Source organism: Mytilus edulis, chromosome 2, assembly GCF_963676685.1.
Source record: "Mytilus edulis chromosome 2, xbMytEdul2.2, whole genome shotgun sequence".
NCBI lineage: Eukaryota > Metazoa > Mollusca > Bivalvia > Mytilida > Mytilidae > Mytilus > Mytilus edulis.
Genome location: NC_092345.1, coordinates 70,899,319 through 70,920,324, shown reverse-complemented (window position 1 = coordinate 70,920,324; position 21,006 = coordinate 70,899,319). Strand labels below are relative to the sequence as shown.

At 35.0% G+C, this 21,006-nt stretch overlaps 1 protein-coding gene across 1 annotated transcript; it reads right to left on the bottom strand.

The window, feature by feature from the left end:
* Window positions 1-515: 515 nt before the first annotated feature.
* Window positions 516-3,489, bottom strand: LOC139512826 (uncharacterized). Its single transcript, XM_071300755.1, has 3 exons — window positions 3,283-3,489; window positions 1,520-1,660; window positions 516-963 (listed from the first exon to the last, which is right to left on the bottom strand). Exons 1-3 carry the CDS (start codon window positions 3,338-3,340, stop codon window positions 788-790), a joined length of 375 nt encoding a protein of 124 aa, XP_071156856.1. The 5' UTR covers window positions 3,341-3,489; the 3' UTR covers window positions 516-787.
* Window positions 3,490-21,006: the final 17,517 nt, after the last annotated feature.

Genomic DNA, 21,006 nt, shown 5'->3' with positions numbered 1-21,006 from the left:
TCGTGTAATATTACAAGGTATGTCTGGAGGTATTTCACAGGTTTGTTTAACGGAAATGTTTGCTTTATAGTTTTTATCTGTAATAATTTCGATTAATAAATTCATTCAGAAAAATATATGTACATTATAATTGTATTAATAACCAAGGAATTGTTTTACGAAAACTATTTTTTTTTCTTCGATTCTTAAAGAAAATAGGACAAATTTATAAGAGGAGGAAACAAATGTAATTGAAAGTTATAACATGTTGCTTTGAGAAGATGCCTTTTTCCCATATTTTGTAAGAAAAATAAGTATTATGTGACAACAATGGAAGCTTAGTGGTTGCATTTTGATATGTATAAAATACCATAAACAAGTTGCATATTTTGGGGTGGGGTTTTTTTCAGAAGCAAATATGCGATAACAAGTATTAATTAGCTTTAGATAGGAAACCAAACAGAGGCCAAATTTGAATGAGATTAAATTGAGACGAGGTGTCAGGATGTCCAAGTGTTAAAAAAAAGAACAAGGTACAATATTAGAATGTTTTATCTATTAGATTTACAAAATCCAGACAAAGTTAACTAAGTAGCACGAATCGAACACAAATAATAAAAAGAATTATTTTGTAACCAGGTTGTGTTTGTCGTATATTAAAATAATCACCTCAGGGTCAATGGATACGTTTTTTTTTGTGTAATATAAGAAATAACCCTGCAATACAAATTTATACAAATAATCAGTACAAAGAAAGATAACTCTATTCATTCTAGGTGACATAAGTCTCTGGTTTACATTTTCCTATTTACAAGTAGAACATCATACAAAAGACAGAAATCATCAGCACAAGTAATGGTTTGATTGACAGTTTATTTTCTCCATTACAGAACGTTGTAGAACATGTGCATTCTCCGTAACCTAGTTTATTGTCACACGTGTCAGTAGCTGTTGTCAGACACATCCTCTGAACTTCCGACCATACTAAAAAAAAAGAAATAAAAAAGAGTTCATTTTAGTTTTAATCAATTATAGGTTCATCGTTTATTAATTTAAACAGATCTATACATATGAGGACAGTTCGAAAGCATATTTTCCATCTTCCTTAATTCGTAAAAATTACTGTTTCTTCGTATCCTTACTAGTAAAATTTGTTCATTTTTGTCTAAAATGATACAACATATTTTTACTAGTTTCAATCCTTTCCAAAACTAAGGGAAAACACGGAAAACCCACTAAAACCAAAACCAAAAGCATGTGATGTGCAAGTTCAAATTGAATCCACATATGGCTGATCTGAGCTAAAAAAAAAAAAAAAAAGACAATTTGACAGTATGTCATCGAACTAGACCACAATTATACTTAACTGTTTCTAAAGATTTAAACTTTATTCATTTACAAAAACAAAATGTATAATCAGTTTAGAGAATATACTGGCCTATTTCTAAGGCTTTAAATAATTTACCACACATATACAAAGTACCGGAATTCAGAATAATACAAATTTATACCGGGTATTCCGTCTAGAGAAAATACTTACTTGTTCCTAAAGATTTAAACGTTTTACTACATCCCATACACCCAGAAGCTGTCTTCAGATTATCTTGTAATGTTTCTTCATTTATACTTTCTCCACAACCAGCATCAGCGCTTGAACATACCCAACAATCGATAGCGGACGCTGAAATATATGAAAAAATAAGAACTCAGCAAGTATGACACTACCATTCAAACAAGGCAATAACAACTAAAAAGTTTTAAAAGAAAAGATAAAAATATTTAAGATATGATACAGTTATCATCTTGATCGATTGGTAGTCAAGACGAAGGAAATATACAGCAATTTCAATATATATAAATATTTATTCTTGGTACTTCGGTAAAGTTCATATCTTTCAAAATATCGAAAAAGAACAAGTCACACAATATTATGGTAATATTTTCTTTCCTTTTTCTTTTTTTTTCTTTTTGCGTTTCTCCAATACTCAATTTGATAGTCAATAGATATAGGAAGATGTGGTGTGAGTGCCTATGAGACAACTCTCCATCCAAATAACAAATTTATTAAAGTAAACCAGTATAGGTCAAGGCACGGCCTTCAACACGGAGACTTGGCTCACACCGAACAACAAGCTATAAAGGGTCCCAAAAATTACGACTAGATATATTTAGTTTGTTTAGCTATTCAAAATAATTAGAATCTTATCTAGTGCAAAGAGAACAGTATCAGTACAAAACTGCTCTAAGGGAACAGTATCACTATAAAAATTGTGCTAATAGAACAAGGTATGTACAAAACTGTGCTTAAAAAACTGGGTCAGTACAAAACTGCTCTAATTAGGGAACAGTATCACTATTAAGATTGTACTAAGAGAACAATGTATGTACAAAACTGTGCTTAAAGAACTGGGTCAGTACAAAACTGCTCTAATTAGGGAACAGTATCACTATTAAGATTATGCTAAGAGAACAATGTATGTACAAAACTGTGCTTAAAGAACTGGGTCAGTACAAAACTGCTCTAATTAGGGAACAGTATCACTATTAAGATTGTGCTAAGAGAACAATGTATGTACAAAACTGTGCTTAAAGAACCGGGTCAGTACAAAACTGCTCTAATTAGGTAACAGTATCACTATTAAGATTGTGCTAAGAGAACAATGTATGTACAAAACTGTGCTTAAAGAACCGGGTCAGTACAAAACTGCTCTAATTAGGTAACAGTATCACTATTAAGATTGTGCTAAGAGAACAATGTATGTACAAAACTGTGCTTGAAGAACTGGGTCAGTACAAAACTGCTCTAATTAGGTAACAGTATTGCTATAAAAATTGTGCTAAGAGAACAACGTAAGTGCAAAACTGTGCTAAGAGAACCGGGTCAGTACAAAACTGCTCTAAGAGAACAGTATCGATCACTACTAATATTGTGCTAAGAGAAAAGTGACAGTTAAAAGATTGCTAAGAGAACAATACCAGTACACAGACTGTGCTAAGGCAATATGATCATATCAAACTGCTCTAAGAGAACCGTATCACTACTAAGATTGTGCTAAGACAAAAGTGACAGTTCAAAGACTGCTTAGAGAACAGTATCAGTACAAAGATTGCGTTAAGAGGGCAGTATCAGTAAAAAGTCTGTGCTGAGAGAAAAGTAAACAAGCGTACAATTAAAAAGTTTCTAACCTTAACCGTTACCAACCAGTGAAATGAAAACCACACAAGTTACTATAAAAAATGTCTTACCGTTACCAACCAGTGAAATGAAAACCACACAAGTTACGATAAAAAAAAATGTCTTACCGTTACCAACCAGTGAAATGAAAACCACACAAGTTACGATGGCTGTGTACAATTGCATAGTTAAACTTTTTCACTGAATATATTCCTGATAATATCTACGCCATGTTTGAAAGACCAAAAAGTGGGTTTATTTGTGAATTAGTATGCCTGTATACTTGTATTGTACACCTTTAAATTATTGAACTTTAATTTCAAGTTTAACAATAATCTAAACAAACTGTAAACTTTGCTTCACTTTCGTGCATTGTGCAAACTTATAGACCGTGTAAAGCTTCATTGTTAATAGCTATTGATTGTCTGGTATTTAACTCAAATCTATTAATCTTTAATCTACCATGATTGTTTCCTAAAACTGGTAATTTGATATTATTCATGTTGCTGGTGCTTTAAAATTATTTAGTACAATGAAAGAATTTGATGTTTAAGAAAGTAAAATTATTTTATCTATCAGTTGTAACAATAAACTCTCGGGAGGTGTAAATAATATAGAATGTAATATATGGCTCATTCATACAACGGTTTAACTCTTTCAAGAAGAAAACATCTTCAGTTTCGAACATTTGAACCTATATTTTAGAGTTTTTGGACTAGAGCCGTTCTTGAGAGGGGGGTTTACCCCCTTCTTTAATGAAGAAGTGTTTGAAGAAAAGCGTCAATTGTGTATACACATACTTGGAAAATTTGTATTCATATATATGTGGTTTTGAATAATAAATTTTCCAAGAACAAAATTATAGTTTAAATCTATTGATGTAAGATCCCTCCCAATTTTTATAAACTAAGATTGTACGTTTGGATCATTTAGTGTTCTTTATATCAGTTCATACCAAAGGGGGAATTTCCAAGTATTTAGCATAAAGTTCAGTTTTCTTTTAACCTTACTAGAAGATGCCGGTTCCAATCATATGTCCCATTCACATGCATTGATTGTTCAGAAAAGGGGTTCCCAATTCCCGGATCCCCCCCCCCAAAAAAATAAAATAATTAAGGATCCGCCACTGGGGCTGACACGATTCTGTTATCGGAGCCTGTGAATGAGTGAGAGTTAGGTTGGAGGGAATTGAGAGACGGACGAGTACCAGGTAACAAGATAAGTGAAAAATGGATACTTTATGCTTCACCAGTGAAAAAAATAGTGTGGGGGAGGTAATTGGGAATCAAACCCATGTTGACCCCAAATTTAGGAGGTACAAAACACTACATGATTTATATGTCATATTGTAAATATTTCCAACTTTGTATGGTTTCAGAGGATTTGCGGCTCAATGACATTGGTCTCTTCCTTTAGTTGTATAGATATCATGACATATTAACACAACATTGAGATCTACAGAAAAGAGCTCTCTTTTGATTTGAAAAAAAGACGAATTTAGGAAGTTCAAAACACTACATTTTTACGTCATATATAACAATTATTTTGACTTTGTATGGTTTCAGAGGAGTTCAATGAAATCAGTGTCTTTCTTTAGTAGTACAGATCTCATGTTAAATGTGCATGTGATTGTCTCGCTTATCGTGTCCACCGTTATCATTAGAAATAAATATGAAAATACAGAAACCGTCCTTTTGTTTTGTTGTAAAAATGAAACAGTACTTCTGTCTATGAGCCCTGAAACCACTTTTACAGGAAGCCGTACCTGCAATACCCTGAATCCCTGATACATTATTACGATAAAGTGTCATCACTGCAGTATATCAGTGCAAAAGAATAATTTATTTTGTAAACAATGAACTAAACTTAACAACATTTAATACTTGCATTCTTTATATTTGCTCTAAATATGCATGAAATATAACCAACAAGCATATTTTAAAATTATATGAAAAAGAACTTTGTCGTTATCGTTGTTGTTACGGAGGAGATACAGTAACAAGAAAAACAGTTTGATATAATATCCAAAATAGCAACATCCTGCGAAATGACCTAATATCGCAGGAAAAGGGTTTGGCGGAAGAAGAAAAAATGATAATCAGAACAAATACAGTACACAGTACGTCTTTCCACAGACAAGTAAAAAGAGCTCTTCGCTAATGTTCCTGAATGACGATATCTAAGATATATCAGTTAAGTACAGCTCTTTATAAGAACCAGGCAGAGTGCCATATACATGTGATACATGGGGGGTTTCAGATTTTATCTATAATTGGCCTAGTAGAAGCAATAAATGAATCCTGCTCAAAAAATAATTTTGAGTGGGAAAATATGAGTGGTTGCCACAATTTTTTGGTTGTTAAGCGTAGTAAAATCTTTCAAAAATCAGCTAAATCACCACATTTCAGAGCCTGATTATGAATAGAACCATGCATGTTTCATTAATTCTCATATGTTACATTGATAGAACATGGTTTAAGCTTCATTTTAGTGAAGATTGCATGTCAACCAAATTTGTAAATTGTTTGAAAAATTTTGCGAAAAAATGCATATTTTCAACTTTTCTGAAATTGGGATTTTTGCGAAATTATCAAATATTCTCTGGTGTTTTTCAGAAAAGTGCAAATGTGTACAGAATAGTTAGCACTGTAGTTATGAAGTTTGGATACTACTTTACTAAATTTAATAGAAAAATGCGTGGGATTTTTTTTAGTTTTGTCACCATAGCAACCGATTTTTTCCTTGGAAACGGAGTTTTCATTTGCAGAATATTGCAGTTTAAGAGCTTAAATGTCCTGAATTGTTTTATAACCGATAAGAAAATACATAAAGCTTACGCAAACTTTAAATTACTATCGTCAAGTGTTGCTGACTTCAGTTGTTACCACGGAAAGACATATTACCCATAGCAACATCCATTAAAAAACTGCATTAATAGAAATTTATGTAAAAAATACATAAGTAAAGGGTGTTAATTTTCAAATTGGAATATGACTTCCTTCATTCTTCACTCACAGTCTTGTCTAATTTTTTTCTTCAGATGGTTCAATAAATTTAATATGTAACGAAACATTGGGGTTGGGGGGCTTGGAAAAAGGGGGAGGGGTATGTTGATTTTTTAAAATGTTGCATACAAGTAGATACTTGAGAAAAAGAGAATTGCGTTACGTCGTCCGAAGACACATTGGTTTTTGCACTTTAACTTTAGTTTAAGTTAATAGAAATCTATTAAATTTAAACACAAGGTTAATTACCACAAAAGGAAGATTGGGATTGATTTTGAGAGTTTTGGTCCCAACAGGTTAGGAATTAGGGGCCAAAAAAGGGCTCATTTAGGCATTTTTCGTGGTTTTCACACAATAATTTTAGTACAAGTTAAAAGAAATCTATGAAATTCAAACACAAGGTTTATGAACACAAAAGAAAGTTTGGATTGATTTTGGGAGTTTTGGTCCCAACAGTTTAGGAATTAGGGGCCAAAAAGGGGCCCAATTAAGCATTTTTCTTGGTTTTCGCACCATAAATTTAGTATAAGTAAATAGAAATCTATGAAATTTAAATACAAGGTTTATTACCATAAAAGGAAGGTTGGGATTGATTTTGGGAGTTTTGGTCCCAACAGTTTAGTAATTAGGGACCCAAAGGGTTAAAATTAAACTTTGTTTGATTTCATCAAAAATTGAATAATTGGGGTTCTTTGATATGCCGAATCTTAATGTAAATGTAAATTTTTGGTCCAGTTTTTTAATTGTTTTACATTAAGGTCCAAAGGGTCCAAAATTAAACTTTTTAGTTTGATTTTAACAAAAAATGAATTCTTGGGGTTCTTCGATATGCTGAATTTAACCATGTATTTAGATTTTGGATATTCAGATATTGGACCATAATAGGTAAATCTCCAATGTCTAAGTTTTTAAGTTTAAGTTCTTAGACTACATTCATTCTGTGTCAGAAAACTATGTTGTGTCAACTATTTAATCGCAATCCAAATTCAGAGCTGTATCAAGCTTGAATGTTGTGTCCATACTTGCCCCAACTGTTCAGGGTTCGAACTCTGTGGTCGTATAAAGCTGCGCCCTGCGGAGCATCTGGTTTAAGGTTAACAGATGATGAACTTCATGGGATTGCAATAGCCGTGCCAACCTGGCTTATGGAAAGGCAAGATAGATATGGCACTAACAATTGTAAGACAATTCTTAATTTCTTATGGCACACATCCGTCCGAGATGTTATTCCACCAGCATAAATCACAAAATTCACCCGTAACATAATATTAACTAATAATTTGGTCAAAGCATTTCTAAACTGAAACTGAAGTGTTGTGGACGGGCGGATAGACGGACAGGCAAATTGAACATGTTTTAAGTTGGTGGTGATTTAAAAAATAATAATAGTCAATGGGTGATAGCTAGTATCGGAAGTCCAGTATAATGGAATCCTCTTAATATATACATGTAGCCATTAACATATCATTAATAACTGCTTTGTTGTACTACTATCCCGCAATTGGAATTCAGGATCTCCGAGATAGACAAATATAATACATCTGCTAAGTTAGAATTGTGCTAATCCCAGTAAAATAATTATGCTATTACCGGCAAAACTATGAAATCAAAATTATCAAGCAATATAATTGTATCAATAATGAATCATTTAGGAGATAACTGTATTGTATTTTAAGCTCCGATGGCATCAATTGGGGATTTGATGGTCGCAAATTAAGTTTACTGGCGACGCGTTAGCGGAGACAGTAAACGGGTATTTGTGACCATCAAATCCCCAATTGATGCCGTCGGAGCTTAAAATACAATATTGTTATCTCCATTCTAATGAAACTGACAGAAAATAACGTTAAAACATGTATTTAAAATCTGTCATATGCCGTCTGCGCTTGCGCGTACGTCCCATAGCATCAATTGTCAATTGATGCCATGTAAGAAAGTGACGTTATCCAATCAAAATGAACATTACAAACGTTGTTGTATTAGAATTCTTACTATGCGTCGTTCTACATATATCTCACATTTTTTAAGTTCATGATTCCAATATCATAATATCTTGTTATGTGTGTGTGGGTGTGTGTGTTGGGGAGGGGGATTCAGCTGAAGCACACTTCTAATCCTTCTGAAATCCCCCTCCTCTCCTTTAAGAGACCTGTAAATTGAGGTATCATATTTTAGGATAAATCTTCGAAAAAATTGTTTTGCTATTCTCAACGTTTTTTTTAACCTTTACATGAATTACGCCCTTATTTTCTGTATCTGTCTCTGTAACCTTTACAAAAGACTGCATTAATCCCGAGTTTTGGAATGAAACCACTAAGCTGAGAATGTCTGCATAAATACAAGATTAAAAACAGTAATAATTTGAAGACAAATTCCACACATTCAATAAACTGCAACACTAGAAACAGCGCAGTACATACCAATCTTATTTTTCTTTGTAATTATCAATGCTTTTTAATCCCAACAAGTTGTAAACATTCATGAATACAAGACTTTAGTGTCCCCTGTGAAATAAAAGAATAAATTTCCAATGTCCCACTCTTTGTGCACACATTTGATCGATTCAAGGTACAAGGCCGGGCAAAAACTGAAATAAACACTTTTATGACCGTGCCGCAATTTTTTTTTGTTTTGGAGGGGGAAGGGGGGGGTTGTAGTAGCTTTAACCCATGTTTGTCAGTACATTAGTCGTCACAAAGTTGGTTTCCATTTTATAATTTTAGTTTGCCTCAATCAAATCTTATGAAACATGTATACACAAAGCGATCAAGTTTGAATTTTGTTGGTGTCACTGTAAGTGTTAACTGTATAATTTGCCTAATATGGCCTGGTTAACTAAATAAATTTCGAAAAGTGACCATTTGATCTTAGGACTGAGAACCTTTTTGGAGCCCTCTTTTTGTTATACATACAATATTATATTTTTCGACTTTCATGTAGATTTTTTTTATCTTTCCTGTTAATTTAAAAAAGAAGATGTGGTATAATTGTTAATGAGAGGGTTACACGCCATTATTCCGACAGCCCATTACATGTAGTCTGACAACCCATTAGTCCGACAACCCATTGGTCCGACAGCCCATTGGTCCGACAGCCCATTGGTCCAACAGCCCATTGGTCCGACAACCCATTAGTCCAACAACCCAATAGTCCGACAATCAATTGCTCCGACAACCCAATACTCCAACAACCCATTAGTCCAACACTAAGCATAAGGGTAACAGGATAACAGAAAATTGTCTGTCTGTACTATTACGTTTAGATATACGATAAAGTAACATGTTTTTAAAGAATTAACTCTGTATATATAACATAAGGCTTAGGTAGTTCGAATACTTTCTATATACTCAATTCGAAATCTGTATATAGAATAAAACAGAACAGAATATTTCATTTTTCCAAATTAAAGGGTCTATAAAGAGCATATTTAAAACAACCAGTGGTGGTGCGAACTACTGATGATACAATGTACCCGCCCAAATATTTCGTTGTTAAGTTGTGAATCTGAAAAATCATCACGCAGTATAGCTGACTAATATAAACCCTGAAACCAAATTTCAGAAATCATTGTATTGTAGTCCCTCCGAAAAATATTTTTTTAACTTGGCAGTCATGTGAAAAGTTTTCGGTAAACAGGAAGTGGTTGAGTAATGAATCTGAAAACTTATCACAAGATACAGCCGACTTCAATAAACCTTTTAGAAATCCTTATAATAAAGTTCATGAAAAAAATGCAACGAAAATATTCATGGGCCGGAGGGATGAACTGACGGACAGACTGACGGATGAACGGTTGGAAGGACGGACAAACAGAGGTAAACCAGTATACCCCACTTTTTTAAGCGGCGGTATAATGATTGGATCAATATAAAGACTTTACAACAATAATAATATGATATAATATAAACCTTCATAGCACCATAAGCCTCAGTCACAATCGGAGCCAAAACAAAATAGAAAAAAAAACAACTATATATATCAAATAACAGTCAGTATCAAGACATGCAATACATTATTCAAAAGAACTATTGTTTAACAATACAATCGTCAGTATCCCCCATAATAGTAAAGTTTTTTTGTGTTAACATCGAGATGTGCTAGAAATGTGCTGAAAGAGTTCCTCCCTCAAATCATTATGAAGTAAGCATTCGATTGAAAAATGACGCTCATCCTCAACTCTATCAGCTGTACATTACGAGTGTCTGGCATTTTTCAATTCTTAATGTTATGGGTGAGCACCGATTCTTAAGTAATATATGCACTACCTTTCTTAAAATCTACGGAAGCGTATTAGCGCCAAATATTTTTTTAAATTTTTTCTTCCAATGTTTGCGTTACAACGCAAACCTTTGCGAAATAACGCAAACCTTTGTTTTAGCTTATTTCTTATTTAAGATTCAAAGGAAACAGTAGTTATTAATAGATTGCAAAGTAAAATCCTTGAATAATTAGATCATATATCATTGACTTCAATAATGAGCAGAATTATATAAGAAAATGTGGTATGAATGCCAATAAGAAAACTCTCTATCTAAGTCACTATTCCTAAAAGTAAACCATCATAGGCCAAAGTACGGTCTTCAACACGGAGCATTAGCTTACACTGAACAAGAAACTATAAAGGCCCCCAGAAACGATATCCTTGTTACTACTAGTATATATACTATAAAGAAAATTGAGTAAATTGAGGTTATACGGAAGAACAAAAATCAACCCTGCTAATATAACTATAACCGAATATAAATATACTTCCAAAGTAAGCTCTCGTTTGAGAACTGTGTAAAGTAGTTTTGCAATAAATATATAGAATGAAGATGTTTTTATTAATAAAATCATGTTCTATCTATTCAAATTGCTACCCAAGCATCTTAAAAAGAATACTTTATTATATTGAAATGAAAATTCAATGACTTAATTTCTATCAAAGAATCTTGATCATATTCTGCGATTTAAAAAAAAATGTTTCCTTATTAAAAATTCATTTTAAAGCAGAGAGATAATTTGACTTGGAGTTTCACAATTGTATGACATAATTTTGGATCTTTCAATTTAAATATAAGTGAATATCGATAGCGGATTAATAAAGGAATCAAAATAGTAAACAAATATACAGATCAATGTGCTTGTTTTCGAGATATTAGCCATTGAAATTTTGGCGGGAAAACATTCTCTCTTGACTTTTCATAGCTTTATCATTGATAAGTTTACATTCTCAAAAACTATCAAGGAATAATTTAAATTTTATAAGACTTTTACAGATGGCTTATCATTATACATGTAAAAGATTTATAAAAAGATAAATGGGGGTCAATGCCATTTATTTTTAAGGCATTCAAATGAATAAAACCTGAGGTTTCTGAAAAATCTGACAAAAATCCCCCAAAATGACAAGCGAACTACAAAGTACCTAAACTAAGATTTAAAGCTAAAACCAAGTAATAGATTATCAATCTTATATATGAAATTTCTGAAAAAAAATGATTCTATTTATAATCAGGCTCTCCGACCAAACATAATCTTTGCAAGAATCTACATGTATGATATTTTTTAAAAAAAAACCTACCCTCCCTTTTTTCTAACCTTCCAACCCCAATATTACATTATATATTACATTTGTTGAGCCTTATGAAAAGAACAGGAAGGACTGTTAGTGAAGCAAAGCATGCAGTCATATTCCAATTTGAAAATAAACACCCTCTATTTATGTATTTTTTTACATAAATTTCTATTTATCCAATTTCAGAGTGGATGTTGCTATGGATAATATGTGTTTCCGTGGTAACAATTGAAGTCAACAACACTTGACGATTGTAATTTAAAGTTTGCGTTAGCTTTTATGTATTTTTCTTATCGGTTATAAAACAATTCAGGACATTTAAGCTCTCAAACTACAATATTCTGTAAATAAAATCTCTGTTTCCAAGGAAAAAATCGGTTGCTATGGTGACAAAACTAAAAAAAATCCCACGCATTTCACTATTTAATTTGATAAAGAAGTATCCAAACTTCATAACTACAGTGCTAACTATTATGTACACATTTGCACTTTTCTGAAAAACACCAGAGAAAATTTGATAATTCAGCAAAAATCCCAATTTCAGAAAAGTTGAAAATATGCATTTTTTCACAAAATTTTTCAAAAAATTTACAAATTTGGTTGACATGCAATCTTCACTAAAATGAAGTTTAAACGATGTTCTATCAATGTTACATATGAAATTAATGAAAAATGCATGGTTCTATTCATAATCAGGCTCTGAATTGTGGTGATTTAGCTGTTTTTTGACAGATTTTACCACGCTTAACAACCAAAAAATAGAGTGGCCGTTACCATGGCAACCACTCATATTTTCCCACTCAAAATTATTTTTTGAGCAGGATTCATTTATTGCTACTACTAGGCCAATTATAGACAAAATCTGAAACCATCATGTATCGCACTCTGCCTGGTTCTTACAAAGAGCTGTACTTAAAACCAAATAATTCCTGAACTTTGATTAGAAATCTTGTGTTTCTTGGTAAAAATAAATATTATGTTGTTTATTGCAGATAATTGGTTTAATTTGCCAGATAGTCGAGCTCAATTTGAAAAATTGATACTGATTCTTCCATTTGTCAAGAAAAGTTCGACCGTGTCCACTTTGAAATTACAACACTTACAAAACTATGAAAACATAAACATTTTATATTTATAATTTACAAATATGTAATCATAACAGTAAATACTAAATGCAATATGAATAAAATTATATACTTTGTTAATTTAGTTTGCAAACTTAAACATTTGTTTATTTATATAAACTTCACCGAAAAAGAAACCTAACAACATAACAGATCCAAAAGTGACAACTGTAGAGGTATACACGGTCTCGATAAATAACCATATGGTTTAAGTATTTATAAACTGAAGCTGTCATTAAATATATGAACGGTGTTGTATATATCAAATGTTATTGCTCGGTTAATGATATATGTGTATAAAAAGATGTGGAATGTGTCCATAGGGACACAGATGTCATGATGCTCCCGCTAGCATATAATACTATAAAGGGACATAACTCAAAAACTGTAAAAGTGACGCTTCCAAAAATTGAACTTAGACTGAGTTTTGTGGTTAAAAGCATAATATATACTTTTCATTACATTTAGTTGAGAGTTAGACAAACTTAAGTAAGAGAACGGAAACAAAACAAATCAGCAAGGTGATCATTTTTAAAGGGGCATAACCCTAGAACTGTTATCAAAGTGCTTGTAAGCACTAAATGGTAAAGATTGCTTTAATTTATCAATTAAATATAAAAAAATAAAGCATTGATTGTTTTTAATCCATCTACCATTGTGGACAAAGATAACTCCAATTTGCAAAGAAGACTTAAAAATATTTTTAGAAATGGAGGATACAGGCAATTCCTTATGTAGAAAATGGTGGATTGGATTGACCTAGCTTCATAGCTAGCTAAACCCGATTCCTTATCACCAGACACAATTTTAATAGCAGAAAAACATGGTGTATGCACAAATTGAGCAGGAACTGGGAGATTTGCCTTGTTAAATCTTTGTTTTGCTGTGTAGTTCATTGTGAACTGTTATTTGTCTTGTTTTTTCATGGTCATTTCGCTTTATTTTACTCATGATATCCTAAGTGTTGACTATGGTCTAGTAATAATATGGTAATCTCTGGAACTTTACCATCCATCAGTAAAACTCTTACTGAAGTTGGATGTCCGATTTTCTATAAAAATGTGTAAATATGCAGTCACGTCCACCAAGAAATGGAACCTTACATCTGAAGCATCTTAAAGGAAGAGTGCAATACTTTTTGATGCAACAACTTCTTAATTGTATATACTACAACCGTTACATTGTACAGAGGGCAATGCTTTTTGATGCAACAACTTCTTAATTGTATATACTGCAACCGTTACATTGTACATGTGATGTAAGCCAAAATAAGTATCAACATCTTTTGTACACTGGTAAGTGCCTGATGTTCATATGATGAAATCATAATCTTTCAGTCAGTTTAATTGAAGTCTGGAGCTGGCATGTCAGTTAACTGCTAGTAGTCTGTTGTTATTTATGTATTATTGTCATTTTGTTTATTTTCTTTGGTTACATCTTCTGACATCAGACTCGGATTTCTCTTGAACTGAATTTTAATGTGCGTATTGTTATGCGTTTACTTTACTACATTGGTTAGAGGTATAGGGGGAGGGTTGAGATCTCACAAACATGTTTAACCCCGCCGCATTTTTGCGCCTGTCCCAAGTCAGGAGCCTCTGGCCTTTGTTATTTTGTATTATTTTAATTTTAGTTTCTTGTGTACAATTTGGAAATTAGTATGGCGTTCATTATCACTGGACTAGTATATATTTGTTTAGGGGCCAGCTGAAGGACGCCTCCGGGTGCGGGAATTTCTCGCTACATTGAAGACCTGTTGGTGACCCTCTGCTGTTGTTTTTTATTTGGTCGGGTTGTTGTCTCTTTGACACATTCCCCATTTCCATTCTCAATTTTATCTTCAAGATTCAGTGGAGGAAATAGAATCATTATATATTTGTTTGAAAGTTTCAACCTCATTTACTTCTTTTCCAGGGAAATACATTAAATTTTTTGTTCATATTATTCCACAGGTAAATTCCATTTTGAATGAAGAAGTATAGTTATAATTTTTTTACTTTTTGAACCATTACTACTGTCCTGTTGTATAAATGAGTATGACCTTCTTTTCTTAACTGCTTTTGAAGTTGGTTTTAAGTCTTAGAAACGCGATTATTTCTAATAGTTGTTATTGGCTTTGAACTAGCTAGCTGTCTCTAATTATGAGTACTTTAAGGGAGAAGTATAAATACCTGACAAGTCTAGTCCATATTTTTGTTAAACATTTTTTATGCTTTGTATTGATCTGATGAGCTAAGCTCTGATTTTTATAGTTTTGTTACGAATTTACAGTTTAAGAAGGTTACAATATTTCTACAGTTGTATATTTTTCGAAACCTCTTCGAATTTTCCATTTGATCTCTTTATCATTGAAAACGGCATTAAAAATCATCCCTCTATCCTTTGTTGCTATCAGACGCTTTACCTGTACAGTTGTTGCTAGGGTGCTCTCTTCGAGGTCCGCGTTCGAAGCAGGCAGTCGGTTAAGTTTAAGTGAAGTGTAGTGCTTGGAACCTGCGGACAGAATATAGAAAGGCTGAGACTGTTGGTTCGGTACAGATTGTCCAAACATGGCTGGTGCTAAGGTTTTGTGTCTCACATCTCTCACTATAATCTATTGCAGTGAGTGTTTGCTGACATACCATGCATTAGTGCTGCCCTATTGTTCAGACAGTTATAGACATGTTTATTAAATAAAGTGTTATACCTTTTAGGTTTCAGACCAGTTCCAAACATTTAGGTTTCAGCCCAGTTCCAAACATTTCGGTTTCAGACCAGTTCCAAACATTTAGGTTTCAGACCAGTTCCAAACATTAAGGTTTCAGACCAGTTCCAAACATTTAGGTTTCAGACAATAGTTCTAAACCGTCTGACCCGTTCCAAACATTTAGGTTTCAGACCAGTTCCAATCATTTAGGTTTCCGACAATAGCTCCAAACCGTCTGACCAGTTTCATACACTTAGGTTTCAGACTCGTTCCATACATTTAGGTTTCAAACCAGTTCCATACATTTAGGTTACAGACTATAGTTTCAAACAGTTTTAATTCAAAAGGTTCGGGTTAGGTTGATAGGTGTTGAAATTCGTTTTATGTAGTATTTGTTTCATATTTGTTAGTGGTAGTGTAAACTTTTTATTGACTTTAGAACTTTTGAAATTGCTTTTCAAATCCCAGGAAACTGGTACGAACCCAAGATAAAAATATCTAAACGTCCCCGCCCGGTTACACGTTACAGTTTGTTCTTATGTTTTGTTGTTACACCACTGTCCCAATTTAGGGAGGTTAGTGCCATAAAACATGTTTAACACACCACATTCAGGAGCCTGTATTTCAGTGTTTTGTTGTTACACCAATGTCCCACTTTAGGAAGATTCGTTCCTTCAAACATGTTTAACCCACCACATGCAGGAGCTTGTATTTCAGTGTTTTGTTGTTACACCAATGTCCCATTTTAGGAAGGTTCATTCCTTCAAACATGTTTAACCCACCACATGCAGGAGCTTGTATTTCAGTATTTTGTTGTTACACCACTGTCCCAGTTTAGGGAGGTTCGTTCCTTCAAACATGTTTAACCCATCACATTCAGGAGCCTGTATTTCAGTGTTTTGTTGTTACACCACTGTCCCAGTTTAGGAAGGTTCGTTCCTTTAAACATGTTTAACCCACCACATTCAGGAGCCTGTATTTCAGTGTTTTGTTGTTACACCACTGTCCCACATTAGAGAGGTTATTTACTTCAAACATGTTTAACCCCACCACATTCAGGAGCCTGTTGTTCAGTGTTTTGTTGTTTCACCGCTGTCCCAGTTTAGGAAGGTTCGTTCCTTCAAACATGTTTAACCCACCACATTCAGGAGCCTGTATTTCAGTGTTTTGTTGAGTTACACCACTGTCCCAGTTTAGGGAGGTTCGTTCCTTCAAACATGTTTAACCCACCATATTCAGGAGCCTGTATTTCAGTATTTTGTTGTTACACCACTGTCCCAGTTTAGGGAGGTTCGTTCCTTCAAACGTGTTTAACCCACCACATTCAGGAGCCTGTTGTTCAGTGTTTTGTTGTTTCACCACTGTCCCAGTTTAGGGAGGTTCGTTCCTTCAAACTTGTTTAACCCACCACATTCAGGAGCCTGTATTTCAGTGTTTTGTTGTTACACCACTGTCCCACATTAGAGAGGTTATTTACTTCAAACATGTTTAACCCCACCACATTCAGGAGCCTGTTGTTCAGTGTTTTGTTGTTTCACCGCTGTCCCAGTTTAGGAAGGTTCGTTCCTTCAAACATGTTTAACCCACCACATTCAGGAGCTTGTATTTCAGTATTTTGTTGTTACACCACTGTCCCAGTTTAGGGAGGTTCGTTCCTTCAAACGTGTTTAACCCACCACATTCAGGAGCCTGTTGTTCAGTGTTTTGTTGTTTCACCACTGTCCCAGTTTAGGGAGGTTCGTTCCTTCAAACTTGTTTAACCCCACTACATTCAGGAGCCTGTATTTCAGTGTTTTGTTGTTACACCACTGTCCCAGTTTAGGGAGGTTCGTTCCTTCAAACGTGTTTAACCCACCACATTCAGGAGCCTGTTGTTCAGTGTTTTGTTGTTTCACCACTGTCCCAGTTTAGGGAGGTTCGTTCCTTCAAACTTGTTTAACCCCACCACATTCAGGACCCTGTATTTCAGTGTTTTGTTGTTACACCACTGTCCCACATTAGAGAGGTTCGTTCCTTCAAACTTGTTTAACCCATTACATTCAGGAGCCTGTTGTTCAGTGTTTTGTTGTTTCACCACTGTCCCACGTTAGAGAGGTTAGTAACTTCAAACATGTTTAACCCACCACATTCAGGAGCCTGTATTTCAGTGTTTTGTTGTTACACCACTGTTCCAGTTTATGGAGGCTAGTACCATAAAACATGTTTAACCCACCACATTCAGGAGCCTGTATTTCAGTGTTTTGTTGTTACACCACTGTCCCAGTTTAGGGAGGTTCGTTCCTTCAAACATGTTTAACCCATCACATTCAGGAGCCTGTATTTCAGTGTTTTGTTGTTACACCACTGTCCCAGTTTAGGGAGGTTCGTTCCTTCAAACATATTTAACCCATCACATTCAGGAGCCTGTATTTCAGTTTTTAGTTGTTACACCACTGTCCCAGTTTAGGGAGGTTCGTTCCTTCAAACATGTTTAACCCACTACATTCAGGAGCCTGCATTTCAGTGTTTTGTTGAGTTACACCACTGTCCCAGTTTAGGGAGGTTCGTTTCTTCAAACATGTTTAACCCATCACATTCAGGTGCCTGTATTTCAGTGTTTTGTTGAGTTACACCACTGTCCCAGTTTAGGAAGGTTCGTTCCTTAAGACATGTTTAACCCACCACATTCAGGAGCCTGTATTTCAGTGTTTTGTTGAGTTACACCACTGTCCCAGTTTAGGGAGGTTCGTTCCTTCAAACATGTTTAACCCACCACATTCAGGAGCATGTATTTCAGTGTTTTGTTGTTACACCACTGTCCCAGTTTAGGGAGGTTCGTTCCTTCAAACATGTTTAACCCACCACATTCAGGAGCCTGTATTTCAGTGTTTTGTTGTTACACCACTGTCCCAGTTTAGGGAGGTTCGTTCCTTCAAACATGTTTAACCCACCACATTCAGGAGCCTGTATTTCAGTGTTTTGTTGTTACACCACTGTCCCAGTTTAGGGAGGTTCGTTCCTTCAAACATGTTTAACCCACCACATTCAGGAGCCTGTTGTTCAGTGTTTTGTTGTTTCACCAGTGTCCCAGTTTAGGGAGGTTCGTTCCTTCAAACTTGTTTAACCCATTACATTTAGGAGCCTGTATTTCAGTGTTTTGTTGTCACACCACTGTCCCACATTAGAGAGGTTAATTACTTCAAACATGTTTAACCCCACCACATTCAGGAGTCTGTAATTCAGTGTTTTGTTGTTACACCACTGTCCCAGTTTAGGGAGGTTCGTTCCTTCAAACATGTTTCACCCACCACATTCAGGAGCCTGTTGTTCAGTGTTTTGTTGTTTCACCAGTGTCCCAGTTAAGGGAGGTTCGTTCCTTCAAACGTGTTTAACCCACCACATTTTGGAGCCTATTGTTCAGTGTTTTGTTGTTTCACCACTGTCCCAGTTTAGGGAGGTTCGTTCCTTCAAACATGTTTAACCCACCACATTCAGGAGCCTGTATTTCAGTGTTTTGTTGTTACACCACTGTCCCAGTTTAGGGAGGTTCGTTCCTTCAAACATGTTTAACCCACCACATTCAGGAGCCTGTTGTTCAGTGTTTTGTTGTTTCACCGCTGTCCCAGTTTAGGAAGGTTCGTTCCTTCAAACATGTTTAACCCACCACATTCAGGAGCCTGTATTTCAGTGTTTTGTTGAGTTACACCACTGTCCCAGTTTAGGGAGGTTCGTTCCTTCAAACTTGTTTAACCCATTACATTTAGGAGCCTGTTGTTCAGTGTTTTGTTGTTTCACCACTGTCCCAGTTTAGGGAGGTTCGTTCCTTCAAACTTGTTTAACCCATTACATTCAGGAGCCTGTTGTTCAGTGTTTTGTTGTTTCACCTCTGTCCCACGTTAGAGAGGTTAGTAACTTAAAACATGTTTAACCCCACCACATTCAGGAGTCTGTAATTCAGTGTTTTGTTGTTACACCACTGTCCCAGTTTAGGGAGGTTCGTTCCTTCAAACATGTTTCACCCACCACATTCAGGAGCCTGTATTTCAGTGTTATGTTGAGTTACACCACTGTCCCAGTTTAGGGAGGTTCGTTCCTTCAAACTTGTTTAACCCATTACATTTAGGAGCCTGTTGTTCAGTGTTTTGTTGTTTCACCACTGTCCCAGTTTAGGGAGGTTCGTTCCTTCAAACTTGTTTAACCCATTACATTTAGGAGCCTGTATTTCAGTGTTTTGTTGTTACACCACTGTCCCACATTAGAGAGGTTAATTACTTCAAACATGTTTAACCCCACCATATTCAGGAGCCTGTATTTCAGTATTTTGTTGTTACACCACTGTCCCAGTTTAGGGAGGTTCGTTCCTTCAAACGTGTTTAACCCACCACATTTAGGAGCCTGTTGTTCAGTGTTTTGTTGTTTCACCACTGTCCCAGTTTAGGGAGGTTCGTTCCTTCAAACTTGTTTAACCCATTACATTTAGGAGCCTGTATTTCAGTGTTTTGTTGTCACACCACTGTCCCACATTAGAGAGGTTAATTACTTCAAACATGTTTAACCCCACCACATTCAGGAGTCTGTAATTCAGTGTTTTGTTGTTACACCACTGTCCCAGTTTAGGGAGGTTCGTTCCTTCAAACATGTTTCACCCACCACATTCAGGAGCCTGTTGTTCAGTGTTTTGTTGTTTCACCAGTGTCCCAGTTAAGGGAGGTTCGTTCCTTCAAACATGTTTCACCCACCACATTCAGGAGCCTGTTGTTCAGTGTTTTGTTGTTTCACCAGTGTCCCAGTTAAGGGAGGTTCGTTCCTTCAAACGTGTTTAACCCACCACATTTTGGAGCCTATTGTTCAGTGTTTTGTTGTTTCACCACTGTCCCAGTTTAGGGAGGTTCGTTCCTTCACACATGTTTAACCCACCACATTCAGGAGCCTGTATTTCAGTGTTTTGTTGTTTCACCACTGTCCCAGTTAAGGGAGGTTCGTTCCTTCAAACGTGTTTAACCCACCACATTTAGGAGCCTGTTGTTCAGTGTTTTGTTGTTTCACCACTGTCCCAGTTTAGGTAGGTTCGTTCCTTCAAACTTGTTTAACCCATTACATTCAGGAGCCTGTTGTTCAGTGTTTTGTTGTTTCACCTCTGTCCCACGTTAGAGAGGTTAGTAACTTCAAACATGTTTAACCCCACACCATTCAGGAGCCTGTATTTCAGTGTTTTGTTGTTACACCACTGTCCCACGTTAGAAAGGTTAGTTACTTCAAACATGTTTAACCCCACCACATTCAGGAGCCTGTTGTTCAGTGATTGTCATTGGATTAGGTATGTGATATATTTTCTTAAATTGACTTTAAAATATAAATTAGGCCATTAGTTTTCTCAATTAAATCAGTATATATTTTTCATGTCAGGCCTTTAATAGCCAACTATAGGGTATTGGTTTTTCTCATTGTTGAAGGCTGTACAGTTGCCTATTATTGCTAACATCCAATTCACTTCACTTGAA